Source organism: Conger conger, chromosome 1 (genome assembly GCF_963514075.1).
Source record: "Conger conger chromosome 1, fConCon1.1, whole genome shotgun sequence".
Classification (NCBI taxonomy): Eukaryota; Metazoa; Chordata; class Actinopteri; order Anguilliformes; family Congridae; genus Conger; species Conger conger.
The window spans coordinates 26621418-26637847 of NC_083760.1; the positions used below are offsets into that span (position 1 = coordinate 26621418).

Sequence of the window (16430 nt, forward strand, 5' to 3'; positions counted from 1 at the left end):
ATTGTGTGTTCAGAGATGCTCTTCTGCATACCACTGTTATAATTCATTGTTATTTGAATTACTGTTGCCTTCCTGTCAGCTTTGACCAGTTTGGCCCTTCTCCTCTGACCTCTCTCATTAGCAAGGCATTTTTGCGGGCAGAACTGCTGCTGTTTTTGTTTTTCACACCATTCTCTGCAAACTGAGACTGTTGTGAGTGACAATCGCAGGAGATCAGCGGTTTCTGAGATACTCCAACCACCTTATCTGGCACCAACAATCATTCCACAGTCAAAGTCACTTCGATCACATTTCTTCCCCATTTTGACATTTGGTCTGAAAAACAGCTGAACTTCTTGATGTCCCATGACACTGGCCAGCTGAGGATAAATAATGTCACCTTTGTTGTTGTGCAACAAAATATCAGCCATTGAGGCATGGGCTGGAAGATGGACTGACCTGCGAAAATGGAGAAGAGATTATGTTCTGCCAGGTTTATAGGTAAATGCCAACTGGGATGAAGAACACAGCCAAGGCTTAGACAGCTTTGTTTCAGGCACCATTTAATGTTATCTGTTTATGATGACTGAATAACTTCATCACATGATGTGCACCTGAGTCTTTTTATACTGTAAAAAAATGCCCTCGTAAAGGTAAAAAAACCATGAAAATTGCAAGGAACTTTTAATTGCAATTTGTGCTACCTAATTTTACAAAGCAATAACATTTCACTGATGCAACCTCAGTAAATGCACCTGAATGTAATCAAAGTCTGCCAGTGTGAAGCTGCATTAACAAATTAATTGGAACCAAATGAGTTTTTACGTAATGAGTTTAAAAAACACTTCTCATTTACAATTCTTGACTTTCCACACAGAAATATGTCTAGGCCATAGGAATGGGGTGGCAGTGTCAAGTAATGGGTACAGAACTGGGCTTGAAGGTTGCAGATTTGATTCCCAAGCTGTATACTGACATTGTACCCTTGAGCAAGGTACTTAATCTAAATTGCCTCATTATACTCACCTGGATAAATAGATGCTATGTAAAAATGCAAGGTTGTGCAAGTCTCACTGGACAAGATGGTCTGCTAAATGCCGGTAATGTAATGTCTGAATAATTAAGGGTGATTAAAAATACCTGAAATGCGTGTAGAGTAGCCATAAGGTCACTGAAGCCTAATCATCTCAGAGGCTGTCATGAGCCCTTGAGCGTGCTGATTGGATTAAGGTCTTCCCACCATAAGAGATGGAGACGGAGGAAAGAGGCTTTGCTAATTCTACATGTCCATTTCCAGCCTCAGCCACTGCTCCACAGCACAGCAGAGAGACACACCCCAGTAACATTTGATTGTCCGAGATCCTAAACGCAAGAGGTGTGACTATATACGTGATTCCATCATCCAACATTAGCAACACCCGAGACGGAAGCAAGAAGCTCTGCTCTTTGTCTGACTGTCCAAGGGATGGATCTTGGGAAAGCAAAGCTCCCACGGACAGGCCTGAACACCCTACACCAGGCAATCCACCCGGTGCATGGAATAGCATGGACGGACGGAAAGCAAGTGTGCCTGACGTCTTTGTACTTTGCCAACGGAGACCTGCAGTTTGGTGACACCAACGTCATCGGGCAGTTTGAGCACGTGCTTGGCCTGTACTGGGGTCCCCTCTGCTGCTCGGGGTCCCCGGCCCTGCTGGCGGTCGAGCACAAGAAGCATGTGACGGTGTGGCAGCTGCAGCTCAGCTCCTTGGAGCAGAGCAAGCTGCTGTGCACGCAGACTTGCGAGACAAGTGAGCCCTTCCCCCTGCTCTCCCAGGGCTGCATCTGGCACCCCAGGTCTGACATCCTGGCCGTCCTGACCAAGCGCGACGCCTCGGTCCTCTTCTCCGTGCGTGTGGACAACCGCAGGGTACGGGCCGACATCCGGGGAAACGACCCCATCCACTGCGCCTGCTGGACGAGGGACGGGACGCGGCTGGTGCTGGCCATCGGCACCACCCTCCACTCCTACATCTGGAACGACATCCAGAGGACGCTCACAGCCTGCACCTACTGCCCCCTGTTCGATGTGGGGGGCTACATCTGCGCCATCGACTCTACTGAGCAGGCTCAGGTTGCGGTGGCGACCGAGCTACCGCTAGACAGAACCAACGTTGGTGGGGTGTGCAACGTCCCCTCTGACTCCGAGCCCCTACGCTCCCAGTTGCCCGTGTCGTTGCTGGAGGGCGAGTGGAGTCCAGACCCACGGAGGAGGTCTTTCGACTCTGAAAGGTTGTTCGCTTTCGGCTCTGTTTCCACACCTCCGTATGGGTCAGACGACATGGTGCACATCCTTGCCAAGCACAGGAGGTCTGACCCCAGCCCCCTTCTCCACCTGAAGAGCAGAGACCACTCAGGATCTAGCCAAGAGTCCTCTCACCTGGTCCTGGTGACGTATGAGAGGAAAGTGACCACAGTCAGGAAAGTCATCATCCCTGGCATCCTGGTCCCTGATATATTGGCATTTGATGCCAGCGGACGGATTGTGGCTGTGGCCTCCAACTCCTGCAACATGGTGCTGGTGTATGGCATCATGGCAGCTGCTGTGCCGAACATGCAACAGATCCAGCTGCAGAAGAATGAGAGGCCCAAGGGGGTGTGCTTCCTAAATGACCGTTCACTGCTCCTCATGGTGGGGAAACAGAAGTCCGGCGATCCCGCCTTCCTCCCTTCCTCCAACAACACGGAAAAATATGTCATCAGGCTTGTGACCAAAGAGCTAATTTACAATGAGGGGGTGGGACCATTGGCCACCAAATGTTCGGAATCTGATATGAATTCATACAGAATTAGAAGGAATTTCTCCAGGGAAGAGTCCCCAGGAATAAAGGACCATGCACCCCTTGAGGCATCAGTGATCCAGTCACCAAGAATCAGGAGGAAGTCGAGTGCAGAGATAAAGAATGGCGACTCGGAAAGGAGTAGTTCCCACAACTCTCAGCGGGGGACCTCAACATCGCCAATTGCTGTCGAGAACTTTGACATGGATCACATCAAGCGGATGGCAAGCCTGGCAGCAGCTGGCCAGGTTGGCAAGGACCCCAGCTCGGCTGGGCCACCTCGGTTGGAGGTACTAGACAGGATGCACTCAGACGCCACCCAGCCGAGGGACAGCTGCCTGCCAAAAGAGAGGGCACTGGATGAGCTGTCCCAGAAAATAGAGAAACTTTTCACCAGGTTCACAGAGCTGCAGCAATGTCTGTCTGAAATTACAGACTTCACTCGCAACGGGAGGAAGTTCACAAGGAACTACCCTTTACCCCAGGATCCTCCCTTTGTAAATATAACGTGTCAGGTAATGTCTGCCTTCTTCATAACAGGCTTAATATGGTTCACTCAAAGGTAAACATTTGTATGTCTGGTGCAGTAGTTTTCCAGCGAAATAAAACATCTCAGGATTGTCTGTAGACTTAACATTTGGCATGAGGGATTTCATGGAGTCTGTGTTTAGTTTGATCCAGACAGGATTTAAGGCTCCAGGAGGACAGTATGAACCACTCGTAATCTGCTGGTGAAAGCCAATTAAGTACCGCAGTGTAAACTCCTCACCTGAATCAATAACATGATAAAATCCACTTGCTTACTTTTCTAAAATGATCTCAATGTTAACTACGCATTGTTTGTTTAGTACTGATGTTTCACTGTATATTTTAATGGTTATGTTCCACAATATTTAAAAAATATATTACAATAGCAGCTAAACATGTTCAAAATGTAAAAATGCTTACAGTAAATGGAGTATAGAGTATACACTGACAGTGAGTTTTGCACCCCCTCCCTCCTTTATTTAATCTACAAATAAACCACTTATTTACTCGCCTATAGTAATCTGAGATTTGACAATGATTGCTAATTGTATATTTACCCACTGATTCCCTAAGTGGTTCAATGTTGGTGTTTATTTGTTGATTCATTGTAAATGAATCAATTTTGCTGAGTTTCAGTGACTCGGTGTAGGTGTTTATCTTTATTGTACGTGCTGTTGTCCCCTGCAGAAGCAGCTTTCTGAGAATGTGTTCATCGATGAGAGGCGATCTGTCCTACTCTGTGAGAACAAGCTCCACCTGGGTGTGGTCCGAGACCTCTTCAACCTTTCTGTCGTGGAGATGATGCATGGTGAGTGTGTTGCATGTAACTTTTCTCGGGGGAAGAGTTCATTGGAAAGAACATTCAGAACATGTATTTTTACATCGCAAAACAACATCCTGAAACCCATCAAGATACATATTCTAGCTATCACATATTCATCCCCTTGACATTACTCCATTTTCTTTCTCACTCCCATTCCCCCCTCTCCGCACCTAAAAGACATCTACACCACACAGTTTGTTTTTAAATGGCATACTCGTGCTCACTCAGAAGAGGAGATTAGAGGGAGAAGATGGGATTAAAAGGTTTAAAGTAAAATCAGCTTATAGTTGTGTTTGTGGCTTTGTGGTTGGACTGGGTAAAAGAAGGTGAAACCATTAAAGCTCAAGGCTATTTTCCTAATGGCACTGCAGTAGGAGGCCTGAGTGGCAAACCTGAGAGGAGACAAAATAAAGCAGCCGGAGAAGATTTTATTATTTTGTAATAAAATCCTAGATTGTCAATTAACATAAAAGGGCTTTATGAGAGCACATTCCCTGGCTAGAGTTGAATGATTGATATAGACTTAATTATTGTGAGATGATTTTGGAAGAGGTGTGCAATTTGCTTTTATTTTGCCACTATAACTGTCACAGTGCCACATTACTGTTAAAACAGAATATGTCTTTACACACTGTAGGCCCGCTTTGGATCATTCTTGTCGAGGACGCCGAAGGATTTGTACCACTGAATTTCATACCCGACAGCGAGCTCACTGTGAGGAATGGGAAGCGGAAAATGGCAGACAGTTTTCCCCGTGAGGCAGAAGTGCCAAGTCCAGCTGGGCCTGACTCCCAAAGCGCCGATACCTGAGGCCCTCAGGCCTGGCTCAGGAAGTGCCACTAGACTGCTCGAGAGAAAAATCTGACAGCTGTGGACTGACATTTTAAACTCTCAATCGAGTTTATCTTTCATTCTCAGAATATCCTTCTCACCTGTTTTTGATGAAAAGCTGTAACAGTCTTCTCATAATGGGAATGCAATAAAGACAACTTGAAGCTTGAAATCTCTGCAAAGGAACAATTTTTACCCAAAAAATTGGTTTTTCTATATATTGTTTTTCATAGCACCACAATTTGTTTTGATTGGGCTAATCCTTTGGTTTTGGGTTGTCATTTAACTGTCAGTAGAACCTATAATAAAGTTTGTTGTAATTAAATGTTATAATATGTATAATAGAATTAAAGAGGAACATTCAATTAGGAATGGTGAATTTAATAGTTCAAATTCTCTTGGACGAGGTCCATCTTTAAAAAAATGACAGAATAAAAAAAACGATAGGCCAGATATAGCAGAAGTGATAAAACATATTAAAAGTCTGAAATTTCACCAACATGTGAAATTATTCACTGTACTTGGTCACCTAATAATACATTAATCAGCAGCAAATTTGTATAATTGATCAAATTTTAGTTTCTTTCCCATTCATTAATTTTAAAATAATAGACATAGTGTTAGGTTGAGCTGTTTAGCAGCTGGATACACAGCAACAAGAGGTGGTGATATGGTGCAAACCAAAGGTGTATTTATTCACCCACATAAAACAAGAAACTGTATTGGACAAAACAGGACATGACTGAGAGCATCTCAGGGGCACAACACACAACCGCAAGCATACAAACACTGGCAGCCTTTATACCCTGCCACAGGTAATTAAGCTGGATGCTACCATCTAACAGGGGTGTATATAACATTAAACAATACACATCATTTTGCCCCTTTTACATATGCATAGTCTACCCATATCCAATACATGGTTATATAAATATTGCATCAATCAATTAATAATAAAAGATAACAATATACATTTAAATGCAAAACCGCACACAACACCCCCTTCTGCTATCCCATCATATGGTCCCTCCCAGAACTATATATGTAGGTGCTCGGCCCCCAGGGACTTTTGCCCGAACACCTAGAGCACAGACAAAGACAAAAAAGGTGAGTGATTGATCAAACAATTAAAACATAACATTGCACCAATGTAGTATTGCACTAAACTATTGCACCTGCCCAATCATGGCATTTAACCAAACATTGAAACCTATTTCATGCCAGGTTAAGTAGTTTACTGAATCTTTTGTTTCCCTCTACAGGTGGAGCCCAACCCCCTCCCATGCTGAGGACAAACCCACACCAACCAAACACACGTCCATTAAAACACTTTAAATCATGACTGGTGTGCAATTATTAATGTTGTGCAAACTATTCAATATATAATTTAAATATGCAATTTTACCCTATCAATGTGACCAGAATTGGTAATGAAATGTGTCTTCATTACACATAGACATGAAAAGTGTTCATCATAGCTACAAAAATAACAATTCTGTCGCAATTCATTCGGGTAAAATGAGCAACGGCCATTCGGGTGTTTGACAGAGTCGATCCGTGTCTCAGAGGTAGGATATGTGGACGGAGCGTGCCTAACAGAATAACTGAATTGAAACAAGCCTTGGAGTTAGAATTGTAATCTCACGATTTGTTATATTTCAGTTATCTGAGCGGAAGATCAGAACTGCGCTGCAAGCCTTTGATCTCTGGAGTCCTCCAGATTGGGTAGTTTGTCTTCCCGGCAGGGAGCAGAGCAGTCTGGCAGCGTCGCGCTGCTCAGTGCCTGATATGCTTTTTATTTATATATTTATTATTTATATGGCAGTTTTTGAGTGAAATACAGAAGCTTCTTTTCAGCGTGTCTGTCCAGAGAAAGGAATGGAAAGTTCCCATCTCAGAGCCCCTCATTGGCTCTGATCCATGAAGGAGAATCTTAAACTATCGCAGTCTTTCCTGGAGGGTTTGTTAAAGGATATCAGGAAGAAGTCAGGGGGATAAGAACTTCAGAAAAACAGGCAGAGTGAAGTCTGTTATGTCCTGGCTGTTATTGTCTGTCCAGTACATTATTAATATATTGCAATCATATAGCAGGCTATATGGCATATAAATACAATTTTCTGAGATAAAATAAGATACAACCCTAAGCATGACACCACCAGATGTGAGCTTAAGAATAAATGATTTGATTAATATTCAGAACATGAAAAAAAGACTGTCATAATACATTTATATAGTGTTTTTAATTTATAAATAAAAACTAAGAAATTGAATACCTGCTTGATATGCACTGGTACTACTAATAATGGGATTCCATTGTTTGGCCACATCGGTCCTTAACTAGCTCCCTCTGTAGGATCTCCCACTATGTGGTGTAATAGGCTAACCTTGGCTAGACTGAGCTTGAATGGTGGAGAATTTGGAGGTAAGGAGCTTTGACTTACCAGTTTTATGTTGAATTCACAATGCCTCTGAAGATATAGAACATAGCACGCCCAGACTAACCAATGAAAATTCAATAGAGACACAGTTTCTGGACAATACAGTGTTAAATTATAATATCACCAAGAAACCCATAGAGCAGACGTATTGTACAAGACAGTGCTTTCTTGTCTTTCATATTATCTTTTCTACTTTCATATTACTTCAATCTTGTTGTTCATATCTTTCATTTTTCCTTTGTGTTTCCTTTTTTTATGGTTCTGAAGCCTGTGTTATATGACTTGTCAGTCACACGGTGCACAATATAAGATTGGTCGTAGTGGGAGACTGATTGCCACATGAGGCTGCTAGTATGTGGCACAGGAGAGGGACTTGCATGCTACACACACAGTGCCTTGCAGGGGTTATCTGGCTGGCAGAAGAGTCCTTAATCATCGCTGTGGTAAAGGTGGCTGGGACTTCATGCAGGTGTTTGATGTAGGAGGAATCTCTGCCCTCGTCTGACAAATGGGCCGAAAAAATAAAAATGAACCTGTGACAGTACATTGTCAAATTCTGATCATTGGCCTAGTTGGTAGATAAAGATCCTAAGTTTTAGTGTCTAACCTCTGTTAGGTTACTGCGGATGAAGTCACGGGGCTATGAAGGGGATAGTGTTACTTTTTAAATCAAGCTATACTCAGGAGTTATTAGCTAATTTCTGACATGACTTTGTGCTACAGGAAGTTTGACATTATAGTGCAGTGAATTGGCAAATTAATAACCGGCTCAACATCCCTCATTTAACCAATGGAAGCTTTAAAGAAAGGTATGCTGGTATGCTGACAACATTTAGGTCAAATAGAGGATCTGAACCCTTCATCAAAACCTGTAAAACCAAAAACTCATTAGCTGTTTCTATTACGATGTCACAGTGAATTTGCTTTGGAATTTACTTTGGATCAGAACAAACAATAATGTGTGCATTAAACACTCACCAAGACGTGTTTCAAAATTCATTTTTGCCTGCATCACCTCAATTGAGCAAGCACAACTGGGAGCAGTCAGCTGTGCAATTTACTTAGCAGCACTCTGGTTCACCACCCAACCCTTCTGGGACCAAAATAGGCTACACATAGTCAAACTGGGTGACATGCCCTGGGGCTCTTGTTGCAGGGCGCCCTGTAGCGTAGTGGTTAAGGTGACTGGGACCCACAATGTTGGTGGTTCGAGCCCCGGTGTAGCCCCAATAAGATCCGCACAGCCTTTGGGCCCTTGAGCAAGGCCCTTAACCCTGATTAGTCTGATTAGGATTAGTCTAATCAACTGTATGTCACTCTGGATAAGAGCATCTGCCAAATGCCATTAATGTAATTTAATGTAATGTAACATAATGTTGTTTCAAGACATGGATATTATTGCAGTAATGTATTTATTATGATTATTATTATTGGTTTTATTATTATTCTTATTATTCTTATTATTATTATTGCAGCCTAGTGGTTAAGGAACATGACTGAGACCCAGAAGGTTGGTGGTTCAAACCCCAGTTTAGATAAGATAAGATCCACACAGCAGTTGGGCTCTTCAGCAAGGCCCTTAACCCTACATTTCTCCAGGGGGGATTGTCCCCTGCTTAGTCTAATCAACTGTAAGTCGCTGTGGATAAAAGCGCCTGCTAAAGAGCTAATTATTTACTTTTATTATTATTACTACAAACTTCAGGTCTGCCCGAGTTTTAATTTGTAGTCTAATTGCATTTGTCCATTCATCACATAGCACCTTCTATTTGGAATCTCATTAAACCAGATGAAAGTCCAGATTAGATCAGTGGATTTGTACTGCGGAGCCTTCTGGGGAAAGGAAAGCATAATTCGTCCATGTTCAGACAGAGCTCTGAGAGAGGTCCCCAGGGAGAGTGGGGTTGTGTCCTCGGCCCGATGAAACACTCACCACACTGCAGCGTTGGGGTTTAAAGCACAGTCAATAACTTGCACTCCAGTGTCAGAGTCCTCACCTTGATCAGCGCTGAATAAATATCCTCCATTTTGTTTCAGCTTGGGAAACATCTGCGTTTATATAGAGCAGGGTTGTCGAATCGTGTGGCATGGAGGGCTGAGAGAATAAAGGTTTTGATTTCAACCTATCACTACACCAGATGAATTCAACCAAGAGGAGGGACGAATTGAAATTGGACAGAAACATTATCCGTTTTGGTTTTTTTCAACAGATTTTTTGATTATACAAAAAAAAAGAAAATTACTAGTGTTATCCTTTCACTCTCAGCAACAGCTTTAGCAAGCAGCCAGAAATTCAGCTAGCTTAACGCATTGAACAGCTCACTTTAACCTACGAAAACAAAATAACTGTCAGGGAACAAATTCCCGAAATTATAGTGCGTTTCAGATAAACATGGTGATTATACACAGATAACGAAAAGCGAGAAGTGAAATCAGCTGGTGTAGTGAAAGGTCGGAATGAAAACCTCCATATTCTCGGCCCTCCATGGCACATAATCGTGCACCCCGGACAGAGGAAGACTGACAGAAACATTCAGTGTCTATCTTTGAGGTATTTGGCAGAAAAATCCTGTGGTTGCAGCAATACCAAAACTGTGTGAGCGAGATAGGGCCCCATTCCTTACAGTCAACGTACACCCACCCACGTCTGTACGTCAGTCATTGTCCCCATCAGCTTGATTTTCGACAGCTTGTGTCAGACTCGCCATGTCAAAGAAAGAGCGTTATGTTGTTGTTCATCTGGCAGAATATCCATCTTTCACAATGTGACGAACATGGCAGATCCATTCTGCCATCATACAAAACTTATTTAGACCTTGGGCGAGAGCCGGAAAAGCAGTTGATGATTTAAGAGGAGTAGACAGAGCTTGGCTTCACATGTCACATGTTTCAGCATTCGGGAAGGGATGTCACTTTTGAGAATATTAAGGGAATGTGGGATGGATGAGTTGCGGCAACGGACTAGAAATCTGGAAATACGACCGGAGGCGAAATTCAGGCAACTAATGACATTGAGCAGACAGCAGAAATTAGTAATGCACACTCCCTTTCTAGCACAAAGGATGACATATTTCCCCATGATTGCAATGGCCATGAGCTGAAATGTTTTGCAAGTTTATATTGACTAAAGCATATAATTTAAGTACGTAGCTGCCTGTTGTGTATTAATGGTGAAGCTGAAGTGGAGGGAAAGGCTATTTTCACTGTTATATTTGCATGGTATGCCACCCGCCAAGCAAGACCTTGGGGGAATGCAATATACTTAGGCCTATGCATCACTGAGAGTTTGGCACTTCCTAGGTTTTTCCACAGAAATAACTACAATTTCCACAGACTCCATATTTATGCCTCTGACCTCACAGAATTGAGATTAAACTTTACACAGCCAAACAATAAAATAACTCCTTCATAAACTGCCCTGCGTACAGCCACAATATTATTCATTCTCTCTATTGAAATAGAACGAATCTATTTGAATTTGTACAGGACACACTGGCTAGAAAAAACTGAACCTCTTTAAAAATAAAGATGTGCATACTTGATGTTGCTTTGTCTGTTGTGACTCTAAAGTACAAAACACGAGCACGGATACAAAAACCCTGAAGTGAAGATCGATATGTGAAAACAAACTTGTAGCCCTTAAGGGCAACACACTAATACAAAATCCAGCGGCTCTGAGGTTTAGAGTCGACAGAAAAAGCGAAACCCTGCAGCCCGATACAGCTCATGTGCAACATACAAAACAAAAATGTGCAGCCCTGAAGTGCAAAACATAAAACCAAAAAGATAAAACAAAACACTGAGCCCTTAAGTCCAAAAAACAAGCATAAAGAAGAAAAGACAAAAGGAAGAATTTGCTGCCCTGAAGAGTACCAGAAAGACGGCTTAATTTTGGAAATGTCTCATGTTCATGCCAGTACTGTCAGATTTTGGGCATAGTTTGTATCCCTTAGCTCCATTGTAGCCTGTACAGTGACTTTAAGATTCTCCTGAAATGTATCAGTGTCAGCCAATTTTATTGATACACCCACCACTCTCATAGCACTATGGTTTACAAGTCAATTTTTTTGTCTAATGGGACCAAACCAAAACTTATATATACTACTGGTTTACTCTAACCATGACTGTTTTGAGTCGAAACTGCTCCCATTGTTTGGTGACTAGAATACATTTCAAGGTTACATGTTTTTTGTTTCATTTTTTTAAAGAATCATGTGCTAAAAGTGTGGACCTGCTAGCTGGGCAAAATTCTACTTGAATATCAGCTGGAAAAGCCCAAGAAAGAATTGTATCATATTTAAATTTTGTGGGTGTTTCTAATCAGTCACACAGCACTGACCTTCTCTGGGTCAGTTGAGACATGCTCAGAGAAAACTACATAGCTAAGGTAGATTTTCTTTAAAACTTTAGGACAAAGCTTTTATGACGGAACTAAATCTAAGTGCTGGAGGTGTTTTTCAAATGCAGGTGAGAAAACTGCTGTGTCATCAAGACACCATAAAAGAGACTGAAAACTGCTGCTCTACAAAGATTTGTTTCTTCAGTCATTTTAACAACTCAGGAGTGTTACATAATCCAGTTGGCCCGTGGTTAAACGCATACAGATCAAATTGTGTACAGAAGACAATCTTCTGGCAATCTTCTCAGCAACAAACACCGGGTTGCAACTACTCACTCATTTATTAACTGACAGCTGTAACATGAGTCTTTACAACTGCATGTTAGAGCTCAGAGGAATCCAAAATATGATCTGTTCCTTACATTGCGCTGAATATATACACCCAAAATCAGCGCTACTCCACTCCACGGCCTGTGGGTCGCAGCGTCTGCAGGTATTTCTCTCCTACCGTGCGCTATACCACCTGCTTTCACTAATTAGCATATTATCTGAACCAAGCAGGTAAAGTAATTAGTGAAATCAGGTGGTGTAGCGCACAGTTGAAGCAAATACCATCATACACTGCAGCTTGCAGGATGTGGAGATGAGTAACACTGCCCTAAATCATTCTCTCTTCTGGGAAAAACATCCCCATGTCATTAAAAGTTTTGAATGCAGCCACTTGGATGTCTGGCAAGAACTGGGAACTCAAGTTGACTTATTTATAGTCCTCAACATTGCCAACTGAGGTAACAATTCAGAATGATGCTCAGACCAACTAATGCAGGCATCTTTGTTTGTTGTTGTTTTCTTGCATCAGTCAGTAGTTTTCAAACCCTTCAAGGGCTTTCACCACCAGCACACCTGTTGAATTTTTTTACTTTCTTCAACATGTACCTCAGTATACTCCAGACAAGATAACTGGTTCATTGGCTTTCAGTCAAATTCAATCATAACTTAAACATTTTTTATATTCACTTGAAACTGTCAATGATGAAACATTCAGTTATGGTAGACCCCAATCCCTCTGCATCCAAAAGGCATGGTACCAGCACACCGTCAAAAATAACTCAAGTGAAGACTACTGAACTTTGCCTCCTAAGCAGTGAGGGTTCTCCTTGCCTCTCAGTTCACCTGACAGGCGAGGTCAAGGGTAGGCAAGTGCAAGAGTTGGTCCTGGCTTTTGCTCCGTCCAAACCTATAACTGCAGAAATGTATTAATTTTAATTAATCAGATTTAATGAATGCAGGTGACCATGTGCTGGAGGCACTCAGTGTTTTACCATTCTCAATTGACCATTGTAAATCCCTTCCTATAATTGAAAAAGGCTCACTGACTCACCCTCTGCCTGTGTTTATAATCCTTAACTTCGAGTTTCAAAATATGCAGTTGACGGTCCCGCACTCGGTATCATATAGCTGTACAATAATTCAAGCTCATTGGTTGAAAATGGGTTCTAATTGCCACAGTCAATGGCGTTTCAACGTCAGCGCATTCACAGTGAAGGGGTGGGATAAACAGTGTTGTGGTTTGAAGGTGTTTGTTGCTGCAATTCCTCTCTTGAACGTTAGAAGTCCGAACTGACCTATTGTACCTTTAAATTATCCACAAAACTCTTGTAATCAAGCTGAAGTAGAGGAACAAAAACCAAAAACATCACTGACACACCAAGACCAGGGCTACCCACCCCTGGGCTAGGTTCCTTCCCACCTGACACTCAACACAGGAGTTTCCCTGGGAGTCATAAATATAATACATACAGTCAGTGAGCACTTTATTAAGTATTTATTACACTTGTTTTTAGACTTATTAAGTATTCTGCGGCTGTAGCTGAGCCTAAGTTTGATGCATTGTGTGTTCAGAAATGCTCTTCTGCATACCACTGTTGTAATGTCTGGTTATTTGTGTTACTGTCACCTTCCTGTCAGCTTCGATCAGTCTATCCCTTCTCCTCTGAAAGTGTGTTTCTTTGTTATTAACAAGGCGTTTCAACCTGCAGAACTGCTACTCACTGGATGTTTTTTGTTTTTCACACCACTCTTTTCAAGAGACTGTTGTGCGTGAAAATCATAGGAGATCAGCAGTTTCTGAGATACTCAAACCAACAATCATTCCACAGTCAAAGTCACTTAGATCACATTTCTTCCCCATTCAGACATTTGGTCTGAAAAACTGCTGAACCTCTTGACCACGTCTGCATGCTTGTATATATTTAGTTGCTGCTGCATGATTGGCTGATTAAATATTTTCATTAACAAGCTGGGGTACAGTTTTTGGGGGACACTTTTTTCCAAAGCAACTTACAGTTGATTAGACGAAGTAGGGGACAATCCCCCTGGAGCAATGTGGGGTTAAGGGCTTTGCTCAAGGGCGGATCTTATTGTTGCTACACCAAGACTTTAACAGGCAGCCCCATATCTGGCTGCATTGAATGTGAATTCTATCCTGTGAAGGATACTTACCATGGCCCACACCCTGACATTTTAATTAATTGAGTGAGGAATTACTGGTAGGTTTTTATTTTTTGATAATCCCCTCTGTCTCTGAAACCTCAGGATTGTGCTTGCCATTTCATCAATCTGAAACAGTTATTTTGTTGCAGTTTCCAATATTTCAGATATTGATTCCCCTCCTGCCTCCTGCCTTCTGTCAAAAAACTGACTATGTTGTATAGTGATGGGTGATTGAGGGTACCCACATGCCTGTTTTTGTATTTCTGAAATAGTGTATGTGTTGGGTCTTTTGTATCTGCGCAGAGGTGATGCTTAATTTTTCTCTTGTCTCCCCACAGGGGTCCATATACCATATACCATAGCTTCTATACCAAGGAGGTGGTAACAACTCAAAGTGGTCTACAAGTCACCTGATCTTTCATAAAATGTCAAACCAGAGTAACCCGAAATGGGCTTTTCTTTCTTTTTTGGAAAACAGACAATTTATACTACCCCTCCCATTATATTAGACATCGATTTGACCTATACTCTCTAACACCCCTCTACACTGGGTTGAAATTGAAATTGTAAGTTTTTCATTTTTTATCAGTTATGACATTTCAGTATTTTCTACCTGCAATCTATCCTTAAGTGCCTTCATCTCTTCCTGCAGCTCCACAGCTGACATCCTAAGAAGACGAAGGGAAAAGAGGCAAAGAAAATCAGTTTATTAAGTCTTGAGGCATAAAACTTCGATCCTCAGAAGGAGACATCCTGTCTGCAGTCTCCAGTCTTCAAACCCCCATCTTCCTGTATTCGCCACTGTTTTATTTATACCAAAGCAAAGAATAAACACTGTGCACCCAGCCTTCTCCTACTTAACACCCCTCTGTTGGATCTTGCTTGCAGCAAAAAACTGTAGCACCGACGATGCTCAGATGTAGCAAGCCCACCTCCAATTACAGAGCGAAAAGTCAATAATACCCAAACACATTTATTGAACAAAAAGGATCACGCGTAAAGCCGCGATGATCAAAGCTCTTGGCTGTTTTGAAAGCTCGCTCGAAATCATAATTGTGTGCAAATGTGCATTCTCTCCTCTGAAAAGGTGATATTGCAGCAGATTAGACATTGACAACAGTTGATTAAATTACCATACTGAAGTGCACAGTGCATTCACTTAAACATAGTACAAATAACTAGTGCAAAATAGGATCTGCTAAGGTATAAATAAAGAAAATAAATGCAAAATAATAAAACAAAGGCACGGTAGCACAAAACCCCACTGAAAAAACAGCTCACAGCTTCACATGGTTTGACCAGCGCAAGATATGTTTTGTAACAGCTGGTAGCTGGCTGACCAGGTACCAGCTCAGATGAGCTAACAGCGCTAGCTGGTTGACCAGCTCATACCCAGCTAGACCAGCATTATGACCAGCTTGAATTGAGCTGGTCAAGCTGGTCATAATGCTGGTATTTGCTGGTAGCTGGATTTTACAGCAGGGAAGGCCTCTTGCTTGTATTTGCCTGACCAGCCTTTTTTCAGTGAATAATCAGCTTGGGCCAAACCTTATGTGGCAAGCTCAAAATGGAGTGCTTGGCACCAAATATTCAATATTCTCATGGCTTCTTTCCAGTAATGCTCACTCATTGTTGTTGTTTTAATTTGGTGCCCCAACCCCCCTCGCCCTCAGCAGGCCACACTGTTTTAATTTCCTAAGTAAGTGTAACTAGCCTTTGTGTCACAATCCCCTTCATAGGAGAATTTGGTCTTTTATATGCATAATCAATATGTGCTCCCTCTACTAATTCCAGCAAAAAGCCTCTGAGTACTTCCAAAAATACATTGACATTTTTCAAGTTAAACACCATTTGCTTCAACTCTCAAAAATCTTAACCATTTTCCACTCACAGAACACATGCTGTATGTTCATGTCAAATGAAAAGAGGAAATAACAAGTGCATTTTTCATTCTAACAACCCACTGCATATTAATGTAGGACCGGTACTGTCTGTGAATAGTAGGGCAATTATAAATATCAATAGCAGATGAAATTGCACCCTGTAATAGGTTCAGTGTCAATAGATGTACTGCTAACAGGAAAATGACTCATAAAAATACACATTTCAGTAATTATTATTTGGCAACGACCATGGTTCTGGATGCACACTGCACACATGAAACGCTGACTGACTTTTTA

At 42.0% G+C, this 16430-nt stretch overlaps 1 protein-coding gene across 1 annotated transcript; it reads left to right on the forward strand.

Moving 5' to 3' along the window:
• The first annotated feature begins 1444 nt into the window (after positions 1-1444).
• Positions 1445-4959, forward strand: LOC133122275 (WD repeat and coiled-coil-containing protein-like). Its single transcript, XM_061232210.1, has 3 exons — positions 1445-3313; positions 4014-4134; positions 4787-4959. Exons 1-3 carry the CDS (start codon positions 1445-1447, stop codon positions 4957-4959), a joined length of 2163 nt encoding a protein of 720 aa, XP_061088194.1.
• Positions 4960-16430: the final 11471 nt, after the last annotated feature.